The 27,852-nt window shown below is 48.6% G+C and overlaps 1 protein-coding gene across 2 annotated transcripts; it reads right to left on the reverse strand.

The window, feature by feature from the left end:
• Positions 1-3,697: 3,697 nt before the first annotated feature.
• Positions 3,698-27,790, reverse strand: ITM2C (integral membrane protein 2C). 2 transcript variants are annotated; one of them, XM_042041839.1, is made up of 6 exons: positions 27,634-27,790; positions 13,318-13,455; positions 11,192-11,380; positions 10,783-10,893; positions 7,274-7,424; positions 3,698-6,030 (listed from the first exon to the last, which is right to left on the reverse strand). In XM_042041839.1, the coding sequence occupies exons 1-6, from the start codon at positions 27,745-27,747 to the stop codon at positions 5,939-5,941; spliced, it is 795 nt and encodes a 264-aa protein (XP_041897773.1). In that variant the 5' UTR covers positions 27,748-27,790; the 3' UTR covers positions 3,698-5,938. The 2 variants fall into 2 exon arrangements, with proteins under 2 accessions (XP_041897773.1, XP_041897772.1); XM_042041838.1 differs by having other exon boundaries at positions 27,595-27,790.
• Between the last annotated feature and the right edge of the window lie 62 nt (positions 27,791-27,852).

Below are 27,852 nucleotides of genomic sequence, written 5' to 3' on the forward strand. Positions count from 1 at the left end.
TTGGGGGAACAGACTGACATTCTAGAGAAATCTCTTGAAAAGAAGACAAATCTTAATTTCAGAGGTTTTCTTCAACACAAAGTTGTCTTCTTTTTGGAAACTTCTTTCCCCAGTCAGACCAGGAGAATATTCAATCATTGCATAACGTGATTTCAATTCAAATACAGATCTAAAAGTTCAAGTACAAAATTACATACTTGGCCTTTTCGCATTAATTAATCCAAATGAATAGAGTAACACATTGGCTTTCACTGGAGAACATCTTTGTGCTACTGAGAACAGTTAATTAGAGCTGGCACAAACACCTTCCATATTCAGCATGAATAATAATATTCCCAGAGCAAATTTTCTCAGCAAACTTAAGGAAACAGCTGATTCTTGATTCTTCAGTCCACCCACTTCTAAGATTTTAATAAGAGAGAAAGAGTTAAAGTACTGGTAATCGATGAGCAGCCTCTGTGCTCTTCCTGCCCGATGCGCCAGCTCCAGCCCATCCTCTGATGTGACCTGCAACACAAGAGGTGCCCAAGCCTGTACACTCAGACCCAGTGCCAAAGCTGCCTCGCACATTGTATCACCTCTGCAGCATCCTCCTGCTGCCTCCAGCAGGACATTAGTCACAGCCAGTGACAGATGGGCTCAGGGCAGGGGCTGAGGCTCTGGGATATGCTGTACCACTGAGGTCTGCTTCAGATCTTCCCCTGAACTGCGGCCTGTGGGGAAAGCTCTGCCATGTGAGACCCACCTGTGAGCTCTGACAACCCCATAGAAAAGGGAAAAATATATGAAAGGAGACAATGGGGAAGGTCACAGTGATCAGCTGAAACTGCTGTGGAGGTAACTCCAACCTAAATCAAGAGATTTTCCTTTCATACAATAGAGACCAAAAGCAGCAGCCATACACAGACACCCATTTCTGCTCACCACTCACCTCCTTACCTGCAGACACAGCAAGTCAGAGCCAGCTGTGCTCCTGAGGAAGCAGGTCTAGTCCTCAGGCAGAAAAGCACAAGGGGTTGTGTACACAGCAGCCAGGAAAAGCAACAGCCAGCGTCACCCTGTCCTAAAGTCAGTCTTGTGTTAAAAAATGCCACTCATTAAAAGTATCTGACACACAAGGGTGTTCACACTGTCTAACTAAAGAGACTCAGGTATGCAGGAACTCCTAAACTGAGCAGTCAAAGGCATCCTCTAGAGATGTCCTTACCCTCCAGAAACAAAGACTCCTAAATTAAGTATGACAAATTGGATGGTCCAAACATTGCTTCAAGCTCCAGCTCCCTTCTCAGTCTCATAGGGCCCTGCTGGCAAGTAACAAGGCTGGACACTGTTTTGTAGACATTTTGGTCAACATAAATGTTTCTTTTAACACAAAATGAACAGTGTTTCATTTATTTACATTACCATTTTAATTCAGCATTTTTGGATTAAAATTGTTTTGAAAGAAGAAATAATAATTTAATTACTAAAATGTTAAAACAAATGCTTTAGCTTAACATTATGAAGTTTAGCTGCTTCCACTCCTTTTCATGCTGTATTTTTTTTTTTTTTTAGCTGGAAATACTCACTAAAGCTCAACCCATATGTATTAGAGACTCTGTTCCCTCACACTGCTTTTTGTTCATTTAATCCAGAAAACATTCCCTGCGATGGAGCTGCAGCACCTCAATAATTTCACTGGGACATCAGGAATTGTACTTGCCAAAAGAGCAAGAAACAGGCATTTACCTGAGACCTGGGAAGCTATTTTTGTTCATCACATAGCTGTCCAAACATGCCTTTTTTTTCTCTGGGAAGCAGTGACAGCATCCACAGTACTTGTTCTTATAACATTCCGGGTGGAATTCAGAACGACAGCAGCAAAATGCTTTGGGAACAACTTGCACATCCTACGGCACATACATAAGTATGTACAGGAGAGAGAAGAGGCTTTCATTAGCTTGGCATCATTATAATATAGCAGAGAGCTGTTCATGTTGGGCTGGAGTCAATTCCCAGCAGGGACATCTGGAACTTGCTGCCTGCCCAGATGCATGTGTGACATATGAACAGGATGCAGCCACTCCCCACCAAAAATGGGCTCCCCATCATGCTGGTGGAAAACCAGGTCCTTCATTCTCCTTTCTGGAGCACCTACGTGGTCCGTCATGGCCTGAACACTCCTCATCCCAAGGCTGCAGAGATCCCAAAGGGCTGCACATCATGGGATGCGACTGGAATGTAAATGCACCTGCAGAGAGCTTGTAACAAATAAAAAATTCATGTTTTAGAGCAGACACTGAGGTACCTCCCCTCAACTGCTAAGTTAATAGCACTTCTTTTTAAAAAAGAGCAAAAACCCAGAGCTCAGAAGTGGATGCTGTTAGAGTTAGACCAACTCTGACTTACTGTGTACTGTCTGGCAGAGCTAAACAACTGCCTGAGCCATGCTGCAATATGCAAGTATTAGAAAGTAAATTATATTAGATGCCAACCATTATCACAGTGACCCATATTTTAGGGTTTCAACTGCATCTCTGCCAGTCTTCCTAAAGCAGGTTTTATTGCCAAGCTTTTATACGTGCTACTGTTCAATCAAATAAAGCAGCCTTCTGCCACAGTGTGAGCGAGATTAGGAAGTAGAACTACTTCTTTTAAGTTCTCCTAAGAGCACCGGGCAACAAATACAACCTCAGAAAACTGAAAAACTGAACCATGAGGGAAATCTTGAAATGCAAAGTTTCACAACACAAGCTGGTTTTCTTTGTAGTGGACAAGTCTCAGTTGGCTGACTCACTGCTAACTAGATTTACTGGAATGCATCAATCACATTCTTAATATCAGCATTTCAGCCTTCAAAAGGCATCTCTGAAAGGTTCAGGTTTCCCACAGAGTGGTGCAGAGTTGCTTCCTCAGCCCAGAGCTGATGGAAGAAGAGGCCTGTCAGGCAGAGCTGGCTGGGCCAGCCTGGGAGAAGAGGCTTTGGCAAACACAGCTACTGTAAGATGCAGCTCCCTTCAGAACCCCAATGATGGGAAAGAACACCCATATACTGAAGAGTTAAATGCAAAATGCAGCAAAAATGACTGTAACAAGTGAAACGTGCACTTCCTCCCTGACTGACCAGAGACTAATTGTGGAAAGAGGAACAGTCAAGTCCAGGGAAAATATTCTGACACTTCCCTACCAGAAGGATGAAATGGGGAGAAAGCCCAGGAGGGCACTAAGGGACTCCCATTGCTGTGTGCAGTGAGGAGAAGAAAGCCCCCCAAAGGCCAGCCCTGCAGACTGCAGGCTTAGGTCACACTGTACACATTTCTGTGTAGAAATCCAGCAGCTGGAGAAGCAAGGCTGAGCACAAAGATCCAATGCCCACTAGCCACCCAAGCAGCAGAGGTATCTGCCTGCTTCACAGACCTTAGTTGGGCGACTTCCCCACACAGGCTACCCTTGGGTCTCCCAGGGATGTGCAAGGAGAGGGGAAGGAGAGGGGGAAGAGCCCTACAGAGCTGCAGGCATGGGCAGCTCCCCAGCAGGTCAGCCACATCCCCACACAGCTCTCCCATCACTGTGGGGAAGGGCCTCCCCACTGCACCATCCTGCCACTGCCCAGCTCCTCGATCCCACTGGGCTGGACCCTCCAGCTGCTGCCTCCCATGAGCAACAGCTTTGTGGAGGGCATGTTCTCCTCGTTCCAAACAAACACACACTTTACATATCAGAGGTAAAAGATTTTATTATCCCATGGTTTTTTTCTAAGAAGTAAGATTCCCACCAGACAAAATATACAAAGCATCTTATGTTTTCTTTCTAGACAACTGCCTTCTCATCCTATGGAACAGTGACCACATTAGTTCATCCTAAAGAACCAAGGTTTGTCCTTACAGCTGCGGGATTGCACAGTTAGCATATCCAATGACCAGTTAAATCATGCAGAACCAGAGGGGAGGGGAAGAGGCCTGTATGCTCACCTGAGTGCAGGCTTAGGCTTCTAGAAATGAAGAGAAACGCAGGGCTTAAATTTACCAGTTACTTCCATTAAGTGAACCAATTCTCTGACCCACTTCTTGTCATCCTCTTGGCAATTAAAGGCTGGGGCTAGCAGCAAGTTATTGCTGGGAAAACACAATGCTAGAAAACTAAATACCCATCTGGCAGTGGGAAACTTTCCATATCAACCCCTGGTAATTCTTCATTTTACATCAAGCTTAAAGCAGAATGAAACCAAAGTGTCCTCCTCTACTTGATAGAAATTAATGTTTATAGCTATGTTTGTATAAAATAATAAATACTCAGCCTCTAAGGACATACTAATTCCTACTGCATTAGATGGCCATCGTGATATCCTGTTTTGTTTTCACATAATTAACTCATAGAATTAACACTCAAAAGTTTAAAATATATTAATTTTGTGTTTTGGTTCTGCTGAGTTAATGACTGTACTTGCATTTACTTTATCCTTCCTCTTCCAAAACAACAAACTCATTTCAACAGATGGTGAACAAGTCCAGATTTGCTGGAAACCAATTAACAAGAATGTGCCAAGTGGAAACTCACCCCATTCTTTCAAGCCAAAAAACTGCCCGCATTTCAAGAACCTAATTAGTTTTAACTATATGGAACAGAGGGAAGAATATTTAATTACTCTGCAATTCTTCTAAAGATCAATAGAAATGCAGTTTTGTTCAAACAATCTCTCTGCAGTATATTGATCAGCTGAATCTTGCCTTGTATCAATATCTGTACCGCAATGGTGCCTGCAGATAATGCGATACACAGCTGGATTACAGTGATTACTATCAAAACAGCTTCCACTGGAGGAGTCACACAAGAATACACACTGTTAAAAGACTTCAAAAATCTCCTTCTTCACTTGCCAGTAACTATCAGTTCTGCTGCTGACACCACTTGGTGTGCAGGCATGGCACCCCATCCACACACAACTCAGGAAGATGGATCCATGTGAAAACAACTCATCCTCCCAAGCAAGCAGAGCTGGCCAGGACAGACACGAGGCTCCACCTGCAGCCACAGCCTACAGATGGCGTATCAGTGGGGCATTAGAATCGTGCATTAAAGACACACCTCTATTTACTCAGTCAGTGTGACAGCAAATCTGCCCAGGATCCACAGCAGCTGCAACTGTGTGTTAGAGAAAGGGCTACAGAGCCATGCACTTCACCCTCTGCTTTGTGGCTGGAGAGGCAGGGACATGCTGTGTCATTCATGTCGTCCCCCACCCACCTCATTGCCCCTTGCCCTGTCCTCCTGCCTGCCCTGGACACCCCCCAGGACCCCCTGCACTTTCAGCTGAGCCATGTCACATTCAGGAGGAGCAAGTCACAAAAACAGCACACAGGAGTTGCTTTCAATGTTTGAAAATCTGGTCTTCAAGGGGACAACACACAGCAAAAAGGGACCACCACAGCATGGTTTGGGCAGAAACCTTCCCTCTGCTGAGCTCTCCAAATTGCCCTGTCTGTAGCCTCACAACTTTACCTTTCCTCAGTGCACCTGGTTTAGGTCATGACATCAGCACCAAAATGGAAATCCTCCTCTTGTGCATACACCCTCTTTCCCAGTGCCAAGGCAGCATCAGAGCAATATCCCAGCCTGAAACTGCTCAGCCAGGAAAAGAGCACCTATTCCCAGCATTCCTATTTCTCAGCCATCCCTTCTACCTAAACCTGCTCCCAAAAGAGATTTCCATCCCGTGGTGTGGAAGAAGCTGCATCTACCCCCAGGTTATCTTTGACCACTGTGTAAATTTAAGCCCAGCAAATGTCTTGGGTAGGTAGCAGGGAAGGAAGGGCCACAAAGGACCCCAGAGGTTAGAGCTGCACAAGCTGGGGGGAGTATAAAAAGTAGCCAGATTACCATGTCTAAAGAGAGGGCTGAGAGCATGTGTGTGCATGTGTGTGCAAGCAAAGCCAAGGAAGGTTACATCTGGAGAGTGGCTTCATGACTTTTGGCAGATAACAGTTTCGACCACAAAAGTGTTTTCAAAATGACGAATACGATGACAGTTTCCAGCCTCACGTCGACTGATACCTAGAAGGGATTTAAAGAAAGGAGAGAGGTGAATCAACGAATCCGTAAGAAACAAAGCAAGGAGGGCAAGGAAAGCAGATGAGATGCAACTTCTGAACACTGAAATGCAGGAACAACACAGCCCATATGGAAAGCAGCATTATCTGGTCTTTGGAAGAATAAAAATCTTCTCTAGGATATAGTCCTCCAGTAAGAGCTGTCATAGGCTGAAGGAGTCATCTGGAAACAGCTGGTTTCAGCTGACAGCATCTCAGTGTTATCTCAGAGACCAGAAAGCCTCAAGAAATCAGCAGAAGTCACAGGCTGGTACAGACCACAGCCCTGGATGCAGCCAAGAAGTGCTTAAAATAGCCACTTCCTCTCCAGCTGTTTGTATCCCTGCGTGCCTGATCCTGCTATGGCCCCGGCCTTGGGTAATGCTTCCCCACGCCCTTCAAAGGCAGGTCCTCAGCTCTGGGCAGCTCTGGGCAGCTCTGTGAGGCAGCTCCTCCCCCCCTTACAGCAAACCTGTGGTGCCCCGATGACAAGCAGGACCGTGCCAGGGCTCCATGGGAGCAACAACCAGTGTGTGCCAGCAGTTCCTCCATGTCAGTGCAGCTCCCATTGGGAAAGCACCGTCAGCTACAGCCATGGTGACCTCGGCACCCTGAAGCTTCCCCAGAGATCCAAACCCAACTGACTATAGGTCCATGTTTCAGGTGAGCCTTTAAGTATACCTTAAAAGCAAATTAATACAAATACTGGTATTAAAGAGTATTTTGGAGCAATGTTACCATTTGAATATAAGGTACATACTGCTGACTTCTATGAAATCATTTTTACACAGTCCAATGTTCCCTCTCCACAATGCTTTCCATACAATTAGGAACTTAATTAATTAAAGACAATTTGCAGATCTAATCTGCTCTGAATAGCTACCACTGAATCGGGTGCCTTCATTAGGGAAATTTTCCAAACAGTTCCCAACAGCACTGCTATTAGTTCAGCCCCAGGAGCCCATGTGTAAATGAATTGCTGGCTCCTGCAGCCATTTTTGCAAAGTTTCTATCAGGCTGATGGATGACAGAAACACTGCAGTCAGCACCCACTTGCAGCAGTTGAGTTTAGATTAACTGGATGGGGAACACCTCAAGGGAAACACCCACAGGGAAACCCCCCCTCTGGCCATGAAGAGGCCAGCATGGCTGAAGCAGCCAAAGGGGGCTGTGATGTGGGGTGAGGCAGGACAAGGCAGGGCTCTCACGTCTGCGCGCGCCGCGCCGCCGCAGCCGGTACGTCTCCTTGCCGCTGCACAGGCGGTAGATGAAGGAGCCCAGCTGCTCCATGTCACTGACGTGCTCCGTGGCGATCATCTCCTCCTGGATTATGTACGTCTGAGGCAGGTATGTCCCCTTCTGAAACGACACGGTTTCCACCAAAATAAGGCACAAACACCGCTATAATCTCCTCCCTGGATGCAACTGTTTCATGCAGAGCACCATGGACAACCAAACTGCAGAAAATTCATTCACTGTTGGAAGGCTCAGGCTCCACTTACTGAGGCCAGTTAACATGTGTCCTTGTCCTTGCAGGAAACTGTCCCTTGATGCTAGCACGGTGCACACAAAACAGATTAGATCCAAAAATGGAATGTTCACGTGGGGGATGAAGTCAGTGTAGGATCAACCCTGTTATAAACTGACCCAAATTTTAGAGCAGGATGCCCAAAACTGTAACTCTGAGAGTACAAGAAACCCATCTGGAGAGGAATAAAAGCTTAACCAAAATTCCAGAAACTCCACTGAAATGTGCATTTTACATTTACTTCAAAAGGCAAAACCTACAACCACCAGCCGAGCTCAGATTCCAACACCCCCCCCCCCCCCTCTCTGGTCCATTCAGCACGGCCACAATGATGTCCTGCCCTTACTGCCCACAGGAATGGGGACTAGAGATGGGCCATGGGCACCACATTCAGAGAAGAACTGAGCTCTCCACACACTTTCACTGCCCCAGGAATGTCTGGGGCAGTGACATCCCTGCTGTTGGGGTAGAGGCCACTAGGAAGAGCAGGGTGATGAGAGGGGTGTCATGGCAGAAAGCTACCAGGGGATGGAAAAAATGGGGTTTCTACATGCACCCCAGGAATGGAGGTCACATCTTTCACTGCAGGAAAGAGATCAGCTCAGCACTGGAGACTCTCTGCAAGCTCATTCCCAGGTGCTCAGGGCATCTTTCAGGTTTGGACATTGCTGTAGCAACAAACAGCTGTGTAAGAAGTGCAGCTTGGGTCAGGGGGCACTTGTGAGTAGATGCTAACTAGATCATGAAGCAAAGAGTCACCTCTGGTCCTTTTTCATTAAGAGTCAAAGAAATAAAAGAACTGTCAGACTCTGGGGCCAAGGTAAGCATAATCAAGGTGAAAAGCAAGCAATAGCAGCACCATTTCAAATACCACCTCTTCTGTTTCCCAGGACTGGTTATCTCCACAGAGACATATCTGGAAACACACTAGCTTAACTGAGCACTGTGTTGCTGGGCTGGCACAGCCAGGTGGATCAATAAGGCCATCCTCTAACGCTGCAGGATTAGACAATTAGTGCCAGTTTGTACTGCACTAACACAACAGCTCTGCAAGAAATCCCATTATTGATTCTCTGGGGGAGAATGCAGGGAAGGCCATGAGATACATGCAGTTACTGGCAGGGGCCTTCAGGGTAACAGCCAAGAGCACACAATCCAGTTTCTTCACTGTCTCAGATTTAAATATCTGTGGCAGGTGAAGGGGGAATCACCACTCCTCCATCACAGGAGAAGGCCTGTTCTGACGCAGGCCCGTTCACTGAACTGTCACACCTGTACAGAATAAAGCCTGAAAGAAGCAGGCACAGGGCATGTGGCAGACACTCTGCAAAGGGGCACCCTGGCACCAGGCTGGCCGGAAGGAAAGAGCAAAGGAGGTTCACCAACTCCCCGTGCTACCCCAGTCTGCTGGAGCAAACCACTGGTGTTAATTGCTAGACTGTGATTTGATTCTAGAAACAGGACTGCAGTCACCAAACAGCTCCAGAACCAAACTTTCTGCTGGAAATTAGTCTCATTCATTTGGGACTTGACTGCATTCAGAGACACAGAGAAGGCAAAAATCTCCAAGTCGAAGGACCAACAAAGCTCACCCAGCATTCAAAAAGCAGCACTTTTGAGCAGTGGGGCAAGTCATAAGGTCATAAAGATCCTCCCTGCAGCAGGAAGAAACTTGAGCTCTCTGCCTGACCAGCAAAGCGCCCCCCACATGTGGCCATGAAGATTACAGGCCCACGGGATCACAACTAATTCAGCTGGGGAGGGACCTCAGAGCTTTATCCCATCTGGTCTTGAAAACCTTCAAGAATTTCAAGGAGGCAGCATAACCTCCCTGGGCACCCTGTTCCACTGCTTCACTGTCCTCCTCATGGTGAAAAGCTTTCTCTGAGCCCAAAACCAAGCTAACCACTTTAGAAAAATGTCTCTAAGGTACAGGTTAAAGCCTCCTCAGGCAGACTGGACACTACTGGACACCCTTCTCAACAATTAGGAGGTTATTTAAACCCACACCTGCTTTGGGCTCTTCAAGCACATAAGACCACTTTAATTGTATTGTTATCCCCTTTTTAAATTCAATGACAATGCATCATTTTCACTGACCATGAGTTTTTATCTGTTATTTTAGGATGTGACCAGCATTCCCAATCTCTCAGTTGTTCTCTCTCAGCTTGTGTAATCCTGCCTTTTCCATTTCCCTCTGCCCCAGGGACTGGTCACCTGCCACGGTCAGAAGCTGTGACACGTCTGGAGCGAGTTGTAAGTAAATGTGTATTGCACCCCAGCAGGGTTCTCAGCACATTTGCCAGACAGTCACAGTGCATGAAATTGTGAGGACTGCTAGGAAGCAAACTGGGAGTTTGACAGGGACTGGAGATCAGGCATCTCTCCAGGCATAACTGCTTGCCTCTGAGCTTAACTGCTGCAAAGTTCACCACACTGCACACAGCAGAAAGCAAGCAAAGAGAATTTAAGAAAGAGTAAAAATTAGATTGTCTTTTTTTCCCCCTTTCTTTTAAACAGACCCTCATAGGAGTGATAAAAGACCCAGGCTCAGTGCCTTGATTTACCTGCAGAAGACTGAGACAAATATGTACCTTTTGCAATCTGAAAAATCGTATGCTTTTTTCCTGCTGTGAAGATTAAAGAGTATTCTATTTTAAGATGGCTGCTTTCAGCAGCACAGGCTTCTGAACTGAACAAAATCGCTGGTACTAAACCCAATTAATGCTGGCTGTGAGCAAAACTGCATGAGCCAAAGCCTGGTGCTGCAGCACAGCAGGGAGGGCAGCACAGATTCTCCCCCAAAAAGGTGAATGCTGAAGGCCTGTTCCTCCCCAAGGGACACTGAGAGCTCTGCAAGTGGCAAACCACAGTAGAAACCATGGCAAGAGTGAAAGGCAGGAATTTTTTATTTTTTCCCTTGATTCCTACAATCAGTAAACACCACAGGGAAGGAATCTCCTGCTTCTCCGTGCTCCCTGGTCAGGTTGATCATCATGCCAGTGCTACTGTGCTGTCTGCAAAATCAGTATTTCAGCTAAACCTGCTGAAGCCTTCACTCTACATGAAGACTCAGGGCCAAGGCTTACTTCCCCAGACACAGCAGTTTTGATTTCCCAGGAGCTGCCAGCTGGCACCCAGGAGCCAACTCAAGGAAAGCACGCAGAACAAGCAGGACTGCAGCTGTACCTTCACGTTGACCAGCAGCTCCCACAGGTTGCGAGGGGGCATCACGATGGTGGTGTTCAGCTCGATGACGTAGCACTTATCCAGCGTAATGTCGTGATACGCTGTCAGACCCTGCATTCCAAGCACAGAAATTACACAACTGAACCCCTCTGCAATGAAATGCGACTGTGAAAATGGGTGAAAAGAGGGAATTCAGGGAAGACAGGAAACTGTGTTAAACAAACCTCCCTACCAAGCAAGTAGAATGGGTTGGAAAAACTCAGAGAGGGTCTTGGGCAGGAGGACAGCTCAGTAATAAGACCATCATGGATGTATATGACAACAGTGACAGTGCTAGGCCACGAACACAGAGCGGGTGCACCCAGCTCAGCCCCATGCTATGCCCCCAAAGGCCCCAGGAGCTCCTTACTCGCTGGAAATCGTGGATGATGTCTGCAGGGTCGCTCCCTCCAAACTGGGGCACTGGGACGTTGATCTGCTCATAGTTCTCCTCAATGTAAATCTTGACATCTTCGTGCAGCTCCAGCTGCCCTTTGAAGGGTGAGTACAGCGAGTCTTCGTACAGGACACCGCAGTGGAACACGCTCTCACGGGGCAGCTGTGGGGACACATCCAGGCAGAGGTACAAAACACCCCTCCCCCAGCAGCTACAGCAAACATGGCAAGGAGCCTACCCATAGTGGGTAAAACATTCATCAGATGCTTGAAGGTATTTCAAGATCAATCTTTTTACCAGAAAACATTCTTGATGAACCTAGTGCAAACTACCCTTGTGAAATGACCCCATCCCACTTCATGCTAGCCAGGTCCAAAAGGAATAAAGAATTCCCTGTGGGATTTCACAAGGAGTAATTCAGAAAGTCAAACTGACTGTCTGCAAGCTCTTAAATTTCCTAACCAGGCTGTTCACGTCTCTCCATAGCCATGGCTTCCAGTAACTGCATTTTTCTACAGGAAGCATAGAAACTTGAGCTGAGCAGAGCATCATTTCCAGAGGCTCTTGTATCTTGGAGTGGCAAATGCAGCAAAACAAAGTGGATTCACCTCACAGCAAAACAGGAGCTGCTGCTCTCTGAGCAACCTGGAAAGAGTCCCTGCCCATGGAAGGGCAGTTGGAAGGAGATGATCTTTGAGGTCGCTTTCAACCCAAGCAATTCTATGACTCTGTGATTCTCCAGAAGCACAACGTATGGGCAAAAAAGCTAATGCAGAGTGAGCAATCAGGTTAGAGCATGAGGATCACAGGGATGAACTGCAGCCATGGCAGACTGAGATACGAAGGTCCCGCTGCCATGCTCCTCATAGCATCTCTGACCGTGTGACGGGATATAAGCTGCCACGTGGTATCACAGGCAGCAGTTGGGGTGACACCAGGTGGCCCCAAATGGACCAGAAGACATTTCTCAGAGCCATTTGGCATGTGCCAAGAGCAGGTTATTGACTGGGTGATGGACTGAACACTGTCCACAGCCAGGCCGATACCTTTCCCTCAGGGCCAGGGCTGCTTCTAGGGAAGTGCCTCCACCAAAAGCCCTGTGACAGGTACCCTCACACTGGGACAGGGGTGTGTGTGAGGGGGGAGCAGCCCTGGGGCTGTCACAGTGTTTCCAGATCAGGTGTAAATGAGAACAGGTAATAAAGCACTGATGATTCTTGAAACAAAGACTGCAAATTAACTTGACAGCAAGGAAATTTATGGAGAAAACTAGTAGATACAAAGACTCTTCTGCTGAGTGGGTACGTGCTGGCTGCAGAGATGAAGGCAGCAGTGGTCCTGGGAGAACTCATTCACTAATAGCCACTCCACGGAACAGCGAGGGCTCTGGTGCAAATCAATGCTCTGGGGTTTCTTGGCTAAACACTCAGCAAGCCAGAGCTCAGCAGTTTCCTCCTCAAAAAGCAGCTTTGCCCTGTCTCATTCCCTGTGTTCTGACCCTCCACAGTGCTGCCAGCCCAGTGCCTCAGCCAGGCCAAGCCAGGCTTTGCAAAGACTATGTGGAAGAAAAGGTGCTGGATTTAATGGAGGCTGAGGGCTTACATTCTATATGATCTCCCACTTACTTTTTACTTCTCTGCTTGCTTTATTAATAGCAGCACCTATTTTTGTTACACCTACAGAGTTTTTCTGTGCTAGAGCCTACAAAACCTACTGCAAAAAGCTGTTCCCTTGCCTGTACCCACCCCGTTCTCTCCAGGCTTGCTCCCCTCTCACAAGCCATGCTCTCAGACTGCCGTACCCTGGACAGCAGTGACGGGGGGTTAAAAAGGTACAACTGGCAGGATATTTTTATGGAGTTAGAAAGCAAGCAAACCAAAACCATAAGGGAAGGGGAGGGTTTCTGGAAGGCCCTTCCTGGCATTGGGGATGGAGGTCAGCCTGAGCCTACTACTTAAGAAATGCCTCATCTGCAGTGCCCAGCAACGTGGCTCCTGAGTTACTACAGTGCAGGGCAACAAAAACCAGCACCACCTCTTTCAGAGGTGGTCTGGCTGCTCGGGCTGATGAGCCAGAAGTGCTCCCCAAGACACTCCTACCTGGGTGATGAAGAAGTATCTGTACACGTACATCGATGCAAAGACCAGGCCCAGCAGCAGCACGAGGAGGCCCATGGTCAGGTAGCACACCCCGCTGAGCGATGACCTGCGGCCCTGCGCCGTGGGGGCCGGCTCCTCCTGCGAGACAGGAATGACAGCACCCGTCAGCTGCTGCCCCCGGGCACCAGGCAATCTGCTGTTTCATCCAAAGGCTTCATGCTGTGCAATGAACCCTGAAAAGCTACTTCACATCTCACAACAGTAAAACACTTGAGCATTTTGCCTTCCTTACCCCAGATACACATATATATAAAATAGATTCATTATATACATATATATTTATATGTATTGAAAAAAAAAGCATGTGTGTGTGTGAACATACACAGATGTATAATCAGCTTCCCACCAATTGTTCAGAACAAAGACAAGCTTTGTTTCAGAGGGTGATAAAGATTGACCAAAAAAAAAAATCAGGAACTAAGAGTTCCTGGCTACTGAATGTAACAGCATTTATGTACTTATAGTCAAACACTTTTGAAATGCTGCCACTCTTGGCAGAACTTCTCATTGGAAATTTTTGTGGTGGGAATTACTGGTCCCAGAGAGGCACCTCCCGGCCCTGCTGGGGTGAGCTGACACAAACAGATGGGCTGATCTCAACTTCATTTTCAAGCACATTCCAGCTCCCAGGAATATGGACAGAACATCAAAAGAAAACATACCTGTCCTTTTCAGAGTGCTGCCCAATCTATATAGACAGTAGCCAGCTCACCTTGTCACAGCGCTGAAAACAGAGGGCAGTGCAAAGGCAGGGTCACCTCCTGGAAACAGCTCATCCCAACCTATGATGCTCTTGTTTTTACTACCAAAATAACCCTTCAAAATGTTAAGCAGGAGGATGTAAGGCCTTTCAGAAGCAGATGAAAGAAGCTGGTTCAGAGATGCCCCAGTTTCCACACAGAAGAGCTGAAAGCTGCCCTCAGCTGAGCAGGCAGGCAGGGGAGAGAGGCACCAGGGAGGGCTCTTGCAGATTAACTCCCTCTGTGCAGTTTGTGATCTGATGTGTTTGACTAGACAGACACTCTCTCCACAGCTACTGGGAGACTGGTACAAACGGGAGGAACAGAGTGAAAAGCAAACATCAGCCTCTCATTTCTAAGGTTCATCACTTCTTAAAGGAAGAGATGTTTCTCCAGAATAACACAGCCAAGACCCACAGGGTGGTGCCAGTGCTGAAGCCCCAACGGGAGAGGCCCCTGGGTCCCTGCCTGGTAGCATGAGACCAGCTCTGCCCAGCTGAGCTGGTAGCAAACACCTCTCTCCCCTTTCCCTACCTTGGAGCAGCCCTCGCAAGAGCAGCAGTTCAATGCCAGGCTTGGAGGCATCATTCCTGTCCCAGGCTGGGACACCTCAGCACGACGGAGGCACTTGTGGGGACCCTGGCAGGTAGGGATTCCCTGCTCCTCCCCTGCACCTAAGGTCCACTGAGATGCAGAACAGGGGCAGAGCCAGGAGCCTGCAGCCCCTCTCCTACCTGCTCCACTCCCAGCCAATGGGCTCCTCCAGATACTGACTTTTTTACTCCTAGCCACATTCAGCCTGATAACTGCCAAGACCAAATTGCATTGGGGGAGCTACAATTCCAGCACACCTCCAGGAGAAATTAATCTACACTTATTTCTCCTTCTTCCCAGCTGCTGAAAGATCCACAGCACCTCTATTCACCACCAGCTCTCTGCACTGAAGGATCACTGTAATCAGTTTGCCACTGCTCCTCCAGCAAATAAAGGGATGAGCAAGCTGAAAAATATCACATTTTCCCTCTCCTTCAGCAGGCAATGGGCAGCAATTCTGACAAACCACAAAGAACAGAAAAAAAGAAACAAAGAAATCACATTACTAGAAGAAGTTTAAAGGCTCTCTGACATGAACCGCTAGGACAGGAAAGTAATGCTGGATGTCAAGCGTTTCACAGAAACAGCTTTCCTCAGATACTTGTCATCACAGAAAGAGTGGAGACAGTGGTGGTTAAGAGGAAGGAAAAGATGTCCAGACACTGAAGCAAGGCTGAGAAAATGTTTAATGCTCTGCAAGTGAACCATATGCAAAAGGTGCCAGGTTGCCGTGACGGTTAATGCACTGCTCACTTCCACGGCGGGCTGCGAGTGCTAACTCCATGCAGGGCTGGGACAGAGGGTTCATAAGGACACAGCAACTCAAAGGGCAAAAAAAAAATACTCCCACTGAAAGAAAAGCTGTGTTTGAAGAATGGTAGGGATGGGGAAATAAGCCCTCAATGGTTTGCTACTTGCTAGGGTGGCTCCATCTTCTTTTCATGACCAAAGACACTGGGAGACATCCCACTTCTCACTGCCAAAGATGAGTCCTGCTCCCTATAAAACATTTCTGGCTTCAGGAAAAATGCCCGAGCTTTGCGTTTTGGGAGAAGGTGGGAGAAGCAAAGCAGAGCTTTGCTCTGGAAGAAGTTATTAAACACTTGGGGAAAAAACCCAAATAAACCCTCAGATTCTGAGGGAGGGAAGAAAAAAATCAACAGCAACCATTCTGATGGAGCAGAAATTTAAGTGAGGTTAAAAATGCAGCCAACCAGGCCAAGGGGAACAGTTAGCACAGTCCTGCAAAATAGTGCATAAAAATCGCCTGGAAAAACCTCACTAGAAATGTGTGTCTCCATCCCCCAGCCCAGCAGATGAAAAGGCCACCAGCCTTTATCACTCTGAATAAACGACAATTTAAAAGCAGCTATGCCAGTCTGCACCTCGGCTTTGGGCTGGAGGCATCCCCAGCACTGAGAGCCCATGGGTGGAGCAGTGCACACTCTGCTCTAACAGCTCTTCACCCAGGATAACCAATCTTCACCAGCCTGGAAAAATCCAAGAAGCTTGTTCCACAGGCTGCTGCCCTGCTCATGCTGCTACACACCTCCTTTCCCACAGGACCCCCCCTCCCTGCAGTAGCATTATTTACAAACAGGATACTCTAAAAACCAGAAATCCATCACAGCTGACTTCCATCTCTTCTTGCTGCTCCCCAGCAAGGGGAGAATCAGACTCAGCAGCAGAGTATTCCGGAAGTGCAGTTCAAGCCTTCAAGACGTGCATTTCCAAAGGACAAATATCAAAATATTAACACACAAAACCACTGTACATTCACCAGATGTTTAACAATATTCCAGAGGATTCATTAATCAGACACATTGCTTGCAACAAGCCATCTTACTAATTTTCTGCCTTGATCAAGCCTGGGGTTTTTTGACCAAAAGGAATGGCAAAGGTTGGGGTCAAAACCATCCCTGGGCAAAGGCAGGGACAGGTATTGCAGCTGAGTAAAGGGGCCTTCCTCTTTTCGTTGTTTTAAACACAATATTCCAAGAGCTGGACATATTTTACACAAAAATGAACATAAGGCCCTTCCTCCCCTCCCTGGGCTGTGCAGAGGACATTCATTTGCTTCTCCATGAATGAAGAGAAGGAAAAGCAACAGCAGTGGCAGAAGGGCAGCATGTCCACGGTCCAGGCACTACAGATGTGCGTGTGGGGAGGATGCACAGACAGATCCCTGGCTCTGCAGAGTACCCCACTGCCACTTCAGGCCAGGGAAACACTGACACTCCATGTAGTGATCCTTTCTTTGCTCCATTTTTCTTGGCACTGCCACTTTGCTGACCCCACAGAAAGAGCTGGGCCAGCTCCCTTTCCAGTGGACAATTTCAGAAGAGGCAGTGGGTAGAGTTCTTCTTCCCCTGCATGGGCAGTGGGGGAAAAAGCACCCACCTGTCATAAAGAGCACCTGCACATCTTGGTTTTTTGCCTGGCATTGTCCTGCTAATCCTTCATTCCGCCGGGAAGAGTCAGAGGCAGCTCCACGCACAAGCCTGAGCTACCAGACATGCTGACTCTGCTCCAGTTTGCAAGCACGATTGCTTTCAGACACTCAAGCCAGTGCCTGGCAGCAGACAGGATATTGGAATATAAAAAGGAGTTCCTTTCCTTGGATAAAATGGGCTCTTCACTATGACTCAGTGCCCTGCTGGCTCATGAGGCCAGCACAGGAACAGAGCACAGGCAGCAAATACCCAAACGGGAAAAGATGGAAGGATGATACAGACCCTGGGGTAGAGGAGGCTTGAAAGTAGCCTGAGGGGGAGAGAAAAGTCCTAATGCAGTCTTTGTGGATTTTCTTTGGAATTTCAGGTCTTGCCTAGGACATGATGAAAATGGCTGGTGTCCTGTTATCCCTGTTTGGTACTGAATGGTTAAGGAACAGTTCTCCTACAAGGGGGTAGGGGACAGAAGCCTGGCTGGGCACGATGTCTGGTCCAAGGTTTGGAAATCAAAAGCCACAGTGAGTCAGAGCAAGGAAACCTTCCAGGCACCTACAGCTGAGCCACCCCTCCAACTTCACAGCACCGAGCCTTTGGACACAACACTGGAGGAGCTGTTCACAAGAACCATACCTGGTGAGATGCTGCCTTTAGAATTTCTCATTAATACAGTAGAAGGTTGTAAAAATAGAAATGTGACATTACTGCTCCTTCATCACCCATGTCTTGCTGAAGATGACAGAAGTGAGAATATTAAAGGTGTCAGGTAATGCCTTGATCCCTTCCTGAGTCGCACATTGCCTCAGCAGAGATGGGCTCAGCTCATGGCCCTTTTCTGCCTCTTCAGCTGCGGAAACAGCTCTGGGTCCTCCACAAACCCTTTTTCCTGCATTTCTGAAACACACGGGTTTGAAATTTTTCATTTTAGGTTGTAGCAGAACCTGACAAACAGGGGACAGAGATTGGCAGGTGTCTAAATATACACCCCCAACAGGAAAAGAAGCATGGGGTGACTAAAAATAGTAGATGTGATTTTGATGACTGACAAGTGAGGAGAGAAATGCAGTGCAAAAGGATGCAGTTTGGAGAGCAGTGCCATCTAAAATATGTCATCGCTCTCTGGGACGTTGTTCAAGGGAGCAGCAGCCTGAGCTCTCAACGTTTGATGCACTGAGAACTTCAGACACTGCCATGGCTTCCTCACAGGATGCAGGCTCCAAACTCAAGAAACCCTCATCAGAACAACCTACCTTACCCTGCTGTTTATCCATTTCTGGTAACAAAAGGCCAATATGGACTATGGGAAAAGAAAAAAAAAAAACAGTTCAAGGTCTCTACCTCCAGCACATCAAGTCCCATATTCACAGCAAAATCAGTTACTGCCTTACAAAACATAAGGACTTGCAATAGTGGCACCTCCACTGACTTCAAGTGGAAAAACCCCACAGCTGATTGCTGGAAAACTGCAGTGCTGCCACAGTAGGTGTAAGCTGGAATGGACTGACCTCTCCTCTGATGTGATGGCTTAGCTTTGAGTGTCACCTCTTGGGAAAGTGATCCCCATGCCTGTACCAAGAGCCTGCTTGTTCTGCACATGAAGCAAAGCCCTCTCATCCACCCACCCCACTGCCAGCACCCCTACTACCTGCAGGTGCTGGGCACTGCCAGCACTTACTGCTGCTCCCCTGCTCCGGGAAAAGCACTGGAGAGTTTGTGGGATAAACTGTAAGGTGAAGAAATCCAGAGCTGCCTCCCAAAGACAACCATGTCTGTACTCAGGAATTCCAACATAGGGGAGCTCAGAAGTGGAGAGTCCCCAGGGATGGCCAGAGCGAGCTGGGGTGGCCATGCAGGCTCCAGACTGGAGCACCTGCCAAGCTCTGGAGAAGGGAGGTGAGAGACTACACACAGGGAAAAAGGCAGATGAAGGAAGACAAGACAATGGAGAGGAACAGAGAGGTAAAATACCACAGCAAAGGCATCCTGGCATCCATCAGAACACTCCAAAGAAGGCTCCTGTGCCAGACAAACAAAAGAGCCCTGTCCTCAAGAGCAGTTATGCTTGGAGAGAGGAGAGGAAGCACAATGAGGAGAATACCAGGTGAGCCCATGGGGGAAGACTGCCTGAGCAACCTCCCTGGCTGAGGGGTCAATGCTCTGCACCAGCAATGAGAGGCCTCTCAGGGAACCCACACATGGAAAGAGAGCCCTTCCAGGCTGAAGAGCATTTCTGATGCTCTAGGTCAGAAAAGGGAACATGTGCATGCATACACAGACAGGAACACACACACACACACATATATGGCACACAGTTTCCAAGGCAACCAAAGTCCCTGCTCACAGTCCTTGAGCAGTGCTTGCACCGGCCACCCGACAGCATCTCCACAGAGAACACAACTGCTGACCTTTGGACTCAAAGATGCCTGGAAGCAAAAAAAAGAAAAACCAAAAGCAAGCCTGTAATTAAGACACTATCACAGCTGAAGGCAAAAAAGTTGCAATAAATGAATCTAATCACACCTTTGAGTGACACCACAGCACGTGACTAGCAACAAAGCCACCTGCCTCAGGAGTCACTTCACAGCACTAGAAATTAGAATATCAAAAACAACCACTGGCTAATTAAAACCCCCAGCTTTGTTGCTGTATGACAAAGACAGCAGGATGTTAAAAATGCAGCCTAGCATGTGGGAGCTCCTAAGCACTCAGTGATCATATTTTCCTTCTCCCTCATCAGCAAGAGAGATATAAATCCCCCTCTTTTATCCTTTTTTCATCCCTTTCTGGAACTAAGGGGCTGTTTCTCCTCCCTCTTTGCACAGGGGTGAGGAATTAATTTCCATATTTTTTTTATTTTGTTTTTTTGGCAGAGGCACAACAACTTCCAGCTGGAATGATTCCAGCTTCCCTCTCCTTTTTCCCAGGAGTACAACCATTCAGAGCATTAGCAGAGCCAACAAAGCCCCTTGTAAAAACAAGGCTATTCTTACCAGGCTCACAGCTGAAGCCCTGAGCATCATGTTGAACAGAGAGGCAGGCAAAGAGAAAATAAATAGCTGTGACAAAGTGGCAAAAAAATGTCCCGACCTGGGCTTTTAACAGCCTGACTGCCAAAATACTGATTCTGATAAACACAGCCTGATTTCCAAGCCACTCACTGCAACGATGAGGAAAGTCAGTCCCTGCCACGGAGCAGCTCCAACAGCACAGCTAAAAGGCTCTGGAGCACCTGGGCAGACCTCACCTGGGAAAGGGAAGGAGCCAGCACAGCCATATGAAGGCCATGGGTTGTTCAGGGTTTTTTTACAAAAGACTCCCTGAAGTGGGAGGTGGCATTAAAAGAATGGGAATTTTCCCCAGGAGAAGAATGGAGGTTAAGCTTTGGCATCAGGTCTCAAAACCTCTCTAGAGTGATGAAAGGCAAAAGGCAGCTCAAGCAAGAGTGAAGCAGAGCAGCTGCTCTGGGAATAGGGGAAGCTCTTAAACGGAGAGGTTGGCAAATTTAAAGAGAGACTTGACTCAAAGGTAAAGACCTATCAGGTGGGCAGACACCTGACTCCTTGAAAGACCTCTCACAAATGCCAAAAATATTCAAGAACACTGCGAAACTGAGGTAAGGAAATGCCATCAGCTTTCAGTTTGCTCTTGGTATAACTGAGTCCTCCTTCTCCTCCCAGGTGAAGGGAAGAGAAGCTGCTACCAAAACCAGTCTGTTTGCTTCTACCATCATGCATGGCTTGGAAGAAGCAAGCCACAAGCCTGAGTCCCCACCGAAGTGCTGAGCTGTCCCTTGGCATGGGAGCAGGACACACCCCTTTTCCCAGACTGCAACTATATACAATTGCTCCCACGTAAAACAAACCCACCTACCAACACATTCAAGTGGCCCAGGCAGCCCTGGGCACAAGCCAAGAGAGACAGAGGCTGGTTTTGCAAGAGGTGTGAAGAACTGGGTGCTGCATCAACACATTTGAAAGCAGAAAATGTAACAGCGAAAAGACACATCAAAAGGTTTCACATTATTTCACCTGAAGTTTTTCACCTCTAGCTTATTTTCTCTTTGCCTGCCTCTCTGTTCAACATGATGCTCAGAGCCTGGTAAGAATAGCCTCTGGATGCTAATGAAGCACCAGAGCTGAGCAACAGCTGGGCCCAGGACTCACTGGGACACTGCCACTGGGCTCTTAACACTGCTTCTCCTAGACAGCTCCATGTCTGGAGAGCTTTTAGGTGTGTACAGTTTAAAATCACAGCACCCACCTCAGAACTTCCACAGTCAAAGCAGACAGAGATGGTCAAATCAACCATTCTGGATCTCACCAAGAGCAAGCCAAGCCCTGCTGATCTGGCTGTGGCCAATGAAGCCAGCACTGTCTCTCCTGACTCTTCCTCTAGATGTGACGGATTCCCAAAAAGCTGGAAGAAAGCACACAGCCATGTCCAAGATGCCCAAGAACACCTAAGGGCCTGCCTTCTGCTGGTTCTGCAGACAAGAGGGGCAATCACAGCCAGAAACCTGCACTGATCCCTCTGAGCAGAGGGGCGGAGTCCAGCATCTCCTGGAGGTCAAGGTCAATCATCTTCAAGGAACCAGACTTCAGGTTATAGCATTTGCTTCTTCCCTGAAAATCAGGACTTACACAGTGTCACACCATAAAATGAAGTCACTGCTCCCTTTTGGAACACTGACAGCAATTATCTCTTCTCCCAGCAACAGCATAGGAAAACTCTGACAGTCAATCCTACACTTGAAAATTCGCCACAAATAAATGGTGTCTAGTTTAACAACAGCAAGAGAAAGGAGGCAAATTTACCCTTCTCTTTGTTGTTCAAACTGACTTCAAAGGTAGGGCATGGCACCAAGGAAGACAACTCTGAAAAGCAAGTGCAGAGAGATGAGTGAAAAAACCCAGCACCCTCACACAGTCCTCCCTCAAACGGTAACACTGGCATTAAAAAACCCCAAAACATTCCTAGGTTCTCGCACATCACTTGGGAAGAAAATACCCGTCTACAAGTGAAAATGCCTGTTCCCTCTCCTGTAAATCTGGTAACAAGCAAACATTTGGCACCACAAAATCAGGAATTGCAGAGCGGCGCATAAGGACCCCTCATCCTCCATCTCTCCAGACCTGGCTGCAGTGCTCTGCTGGATGCAGCTCCCTTCTCTGGGCAGCCATACACACCTGCCAGGCCACCCTCCCCGGACAGCCAGTGAGCAGCATGGAGCAACAGGGTGAGGCAGCATTCTGCTCATCCCCGCAGAGCCCAGGGCTCCTCCAGCAGCGCACGGCAGGCCCCTGTCCTGCAACGGGATGGGCAGCGCTGCAGCACTCACACGTGCAGGGTGTGCAGCATAGCTTCTGCCCCATACTTACTTTTGGTTCATTTGTACCCTTTGAAATCCTACTTTTTAAAGGTATTTCTTGGTTTTCTGTGTTTTGCCACAAAAACCCCACCAAAGCTGCTGTGCCCAAAGTGGGCAAATGCAACAGGCTCTTCCCACGTGAAGAGCTCCTCCATGCAGAGCCAGGCTGGCTCCGGCTCTCCCCCAGCTTTGGGAGAACACATACCTCTAGACAGATATTTCCAGTTCCTCTGTCTCCAGCTCTACAGTCTACATCTCTTTGGTGAAAGACAGCTACATGTTTCAAAATTCAGTTGCATATATAATGTTTCTGCTTGGAATAGACATTCTCTGTCCTAATCCCTCCACCAGTTTTAGCCAGATCTTTTGTCATGCTCAGCTGGAATATCAAATATTCATGTCCAGAGTCCAGTAAGACACTGAAGTCTAGTATTTCACTATAGCAGATCCTGCAAGGGTCCAGAGACATTTTTTTTTTTTCCAACTCAAGACTTTTTCCTCTGCTTCCAAGGCATCCCCAAACCACAGAGACCCCAAACCAAATGACAATGCTTCTCTTTAAGCTGATAACTCTGTACAGGCCACAAAAAGAAGTCATCACTTCAGCCCAAGTGGTTATAGGAGGGTGGGGCAAAGACCAGGAATAACCTTCTGTTACAGGAGGCTGCTCCTTAAAATTAGGATCTACCATATTCAGCTCCCTAAGGCTGAACACGGTGAGAACCCCCACAGCTCGAGAGCCTCCAGCCTGGACTCAAGCCTGCAAACACGTCAATGAGCACAATCAATCCACACTGCTGCCAGCGAGTTCCCCCCCGCCCCCCCCCGAATTTATAGCTTGCTTTGTGAAAAAGCCTCTTTAAAAGACTTTTCCTCACATCCTCTTCCCTTGCCATCTGTCTCCCACCTCACAATATTCTGCAAAGAAGTCGCTCACAAAGCCCAACGTTGCACTGGCACAGCACCGTCCACAGGCTGGTATGACTCTGCTTTATGTGCCCAAAGAGCCACTGCTCCTCTACCTGTCCCCTGAGCTGGAACCCAGCTCTGGAGCATCACTGCTCAAGGTACACCAAAACCCCTGGGAAAGCCAGAAGTGGCATTGCTGCCTGTCCTGCTGCCACCATGAAGCACTAATCCTCTTGGGCTTGCTCAGGCAAATGCAAAGCATTCCCAGCTCACTGTGCCCAGCTGAGCACCAGGAAAGGCAGCGGAGCAGGGACACAGCAACAGCCCCAGCAGTGAGGCACTATCTGCCTGCTAAGAGCTCCACACCTAGAGCAGACCTGCTCCTCGCTGGGGAGCTGTGCAAGGGCAGTCACAGGCAACAGAGCTTCCGGGGCACCAGAGGGGCAGATACCCCTCAGGGAATGTGCTCCCCTTGGGTTTCCAGGCTTTGCCCTGCTATTTCTGTCACACAGGGCAACCATGCTGGGTGTGGGAGCTGTGGCAACAAGGAGGAGGCTGGGGCAGCTCAGCCATCAGCCAGGAGCTGAGACACCCACCAGACAGCGGTCCTGAGGTGCAGCTACAAAGAGACCACACGGACACAGAAGGGTTGGACGGATCCAGTGCCAGGCAGCAAGCAGCTCCTTGTGGGAAACTTCTCCATACAACCAGGAAGGGTGTGATCCAAAGACCACTGAGTCTTGTCAAGACTTTGGGAATGGAGATGGGATGAAAGGCACAAAATCAAAGCCCAGTATTACCGCAACCAACCAAGAGCAAAACATCAGTCACACCGCACAGACAGCTTTGTGTGCGCCCTGGAAAGCCCCTCGCAGCCCCCGGGCCTATGAGCCACTGCCAAGGTGCTTCCAGCAGGCTCACCATGCCTGTGGGTATGGAGAGAGCTCTCCCAGTCCTCCTGCTTGGCCCGTAAAGCCCTCCTCTCCCACCAGCCAGACCTGAGCAAACACTGTCCTGCCTTCGATGCTCATCCTTCCAGCGACAAACAGGACTGCACAAGCTGTTTCAGCACAGCCTTTCCCAGAGGCAGGATAACAGGTTTCTGTGAAAGCAGTCCGTGGATCACACAGATGTGTTCCCCCTGCCTGCAAACCACCCCGCCCCCTCGGACACCAGCCTGCGCTGCAGCACTGGCTGTAAGGCACAATCCCCCCAGCCAGAAGCATGGAACGTTGGGCACAGCCCTTGGCTGAGGCAGTGGGGCAGCCAAAGTCCACTATGGATAGAGAGAGGGGCTGAGAGCTGCCTCTGCCCTCCAGTACTTTCATCTACACCTGGTGAGGCAGAAGACTTTCATGAAACCCCTTCACCTCTGGCTCTTGCGCTGTCTCTGCCAACTAATGAGCTAGTATTAGAGGAGTGCACAAGGGATCATAAAAAACCCCCAAAAAACCCAACCTACATTTTGACTAGAGAGCTCCAGCCATCAGTTTTACTTGGTTCCTGTGGTTTTCAACATCCATCACAATCATAAGGAGCGTATTTCCCAGAGCAGTTGAAGACACAGCCTATATATTTATTTCCATTTCAGATTGCAAATATGGAGTTCAATTAAAACTCACTGAATACTATTTTGCATCTGAAAAACTATTTTCCAATGAACACAACACATTATTTTACTGGCTGCATAACCTCAAATTGCCTTCTGCTCAAGGCTGCTACAAGCCCCACAGTTCCTACTAATGACAAGACTGTTTCTTCTCTAAGCTCTTAAAATGTTGCAACAGTCTCAAAATTATGTGAATTTTTCTGACAGGAGTTTAAATTGCATATTCTTTCCAATTCAAGCCAAGTTGTGCAGGGGAGAAACAAGGTTCAGCACATGCAAGCTTGCTGTCACGACTCCTCACCTACTACTTTTCAGGACACATTAGCATCACAGACATCTTCCTGCCTGCTGCATCTTTGCATTCACCGAGCACCTGCCAAAATTCACAGGCTGCGGAAGCTGCCGCTGAATCATTTCCCAGCTCTGGCTCCTATCACTGGGATTGAAGTTATGAGATCAAAGAGGAGAAGAATGCAGAGCATCTTGTTTGCATGTCACCAATGCCATTTTGCTGCAAGGCAGCTAGAGAAAGACACACGCAGACAGAAATTATTGGCAGCAGGAGCGGGAGCACGGCAAGAAAGCCTGGCTACGGTAAGACCAATGCCACAAGCCAGATGTTTTACAAAGCAGCACGTCCCCTTGGTCCAGCTAAGCCCAAGCACACCAAAGAATCCACTGTCATAGATAGGCTGAAAAACATCATCAGGAAAAGGCCACCTGATGTCAGCGATGTGCTGCTCCCTGGACATCCTCATGCTGCACAGACTCACTGTAACCCACTCCTGCCCTTATTTCATGGGTCTTACGTTGATGTTCTTACATGTCTGTCTGCTGGAATCAAGAGACTGTTGAAGAGCCTTTGTTCTAAATTCATGTTTTTAAGTTCCTTTGTAGCTCACAAAGGTGGGCTTAAAAGAACACCACCATGCCTCCCAGGAGTCAGAGAGAGGCCCAAGGCAATGTAAAAAACCCAAAATTTATTATTTGCTACTTAAGCCAATTTCACATATCTGGCAGGACCTGAATCAGAATAATTTTGATTGCTGGGATCTGGCAGCACTAATGACAGAAATAAGCTTCTGTTACTTTATTACTTTTTAAACTGCTTTTCTCACAGTGCTCATGAGAAAGAGACGGATCCTGCCTGAACTCATGCAGGATCAACAGAACTGAGTTCCTGGCTGTGGAAAGCTAGTTTAATGGCAGGATGAGCTGGAAGTCCAGTGTGACAGTCATTTTCCAGGGTTAGACATCAGAGGCAGGAAGAAAACCAGCACCTTAGTTTGTAACTAGGAAATACAGTCAGGAAACCACCGAGAGGTCACAGTTGGCCACCTTACCCCAGGTCTCTGTAGAGCTCCTTGGTGTGAGATTAACAGATGCAATCATGACAGACTGAGCACACTCAGACCCTGGTAGCACAGCCGAGAGCTGCGAGCACATGGTGTGATGGGAGAGATCATCACGGTGTGACTCCCTGAACTCTGCAGAACAGAGCAGTCTCCTAAAGCCCCTGCTGCAGAGCAGTTCTCCAGGGCAGGTAATTCCCACTTGTTTGGTGAGGCACACGAGGAGGAACACTGCACTGCTGCAGGAATGGAGCAAAACCACAGCTCCCCCATTGTTTTTTGAGTCAGAGAGATATTAGGGTTCAGTAAATGGTCAGACCACATGCACAGCCTAGGGATTTATGAGGAATACAGAAATGCCATTTAGGACTCCTCTGAAATGGAAGTGCTGTAACAAGGCAAGGCAATGCCGTGGGTCAGGCCCACCTCAGGACAACACCCTCACACTACACAGCGTGGTATTCACCTGGCAGGTCCACCCTCGCAACAGGGCTGCCAAGTGGGCTTCTCCAGCACCAGAGACTTCAGAAACACCCAACTCCTGCCAAATACAACAGTGCCCGGTTCACTCTTTGTCCTCTATAGGGGCAGTGGCTGTACCACCCCTGGCACATGCCCAGCACTGCCCGACAGCGCCTGGCCATGGCTCGCACAGTCCGGGAGCGACCCACACAACTCTATCCCATCCCCAGCCCATGTTCTGCATCTGCTAACAGATGTTCCAGTGCCTTCGTTCCCCTTGTGTTCCCCTCTCCTACCCATTACCTGAAGCCAGCAGAGCAACTCCACATCACCGTGTCAACTCCCATCTGCAAAGCATCTACCGAGCTGTGTGCTCTTAGCCCCTTGCTTCTCATCTTGCTCCAGCACCATCTGTTTTCCTCCTCTTGCCTCTTCCCTATGCCAACCCTAAGACTTCAGAGATGTTAGGATTTGAAATCCACCCATGTATGACCAAACCCAAATTACATTCCCGCAGGCTAAGCCACCCAAAGGGATGAGTTCTGCCGCCACTGCCTGCGCTGGACATTCACTCCCGTGCCCAGGGACGGCTGCTCGCGCCACGGCGCCACTACCCTGCCCCTTCCCCTCCCCACTTCTCCAAACTTCGGGTGCCCACGAAGCCTCCGGAGACATGGGTAAAGCCGGACACTTTTGCCAGTGCCTGTCCAAAGCAGCCCCACACCACACGCACCTCTCGGTTCCCGCCGCCCCTCGCCCCCGCCCCACTCACGGCGCCCGGGGGCAGCAGCACAGCGCCCGCCGCCCCATCGCCCCCCGCCGCCTTCTCCTTCTCCTTGTCCGGCTTGAGCGCCGCGGGCGGCTGCTGGACGCCGATCTTCACCATGGCCCCGCTGCTCCGCCGCCGCCGGCCCCGGCACCGCCCCGGGGAGGGGCCGCGCCGCGCCCGCCCCGGACCCCTCTCTGTTCCTCCGCGGATTCTGTTCTGTGG

The sequence above is a fragment of the Corvus kubaryi genome, unplaced genomic scaffold, assembly GCF_017639235.1.
Source record: "Corvus kubaryi isolate FWS band 111438036 unplaced genomic scaffold, C.kubaryi_AGA036_p1.0 37397, whole genome shotgun sequence".
Classification (NCBI taxonomy): Eukaryota; Metazoa; Chordata; class Aves; order Passeriformes; family Corvidae; genus Corvus; species Corvus kubaryi.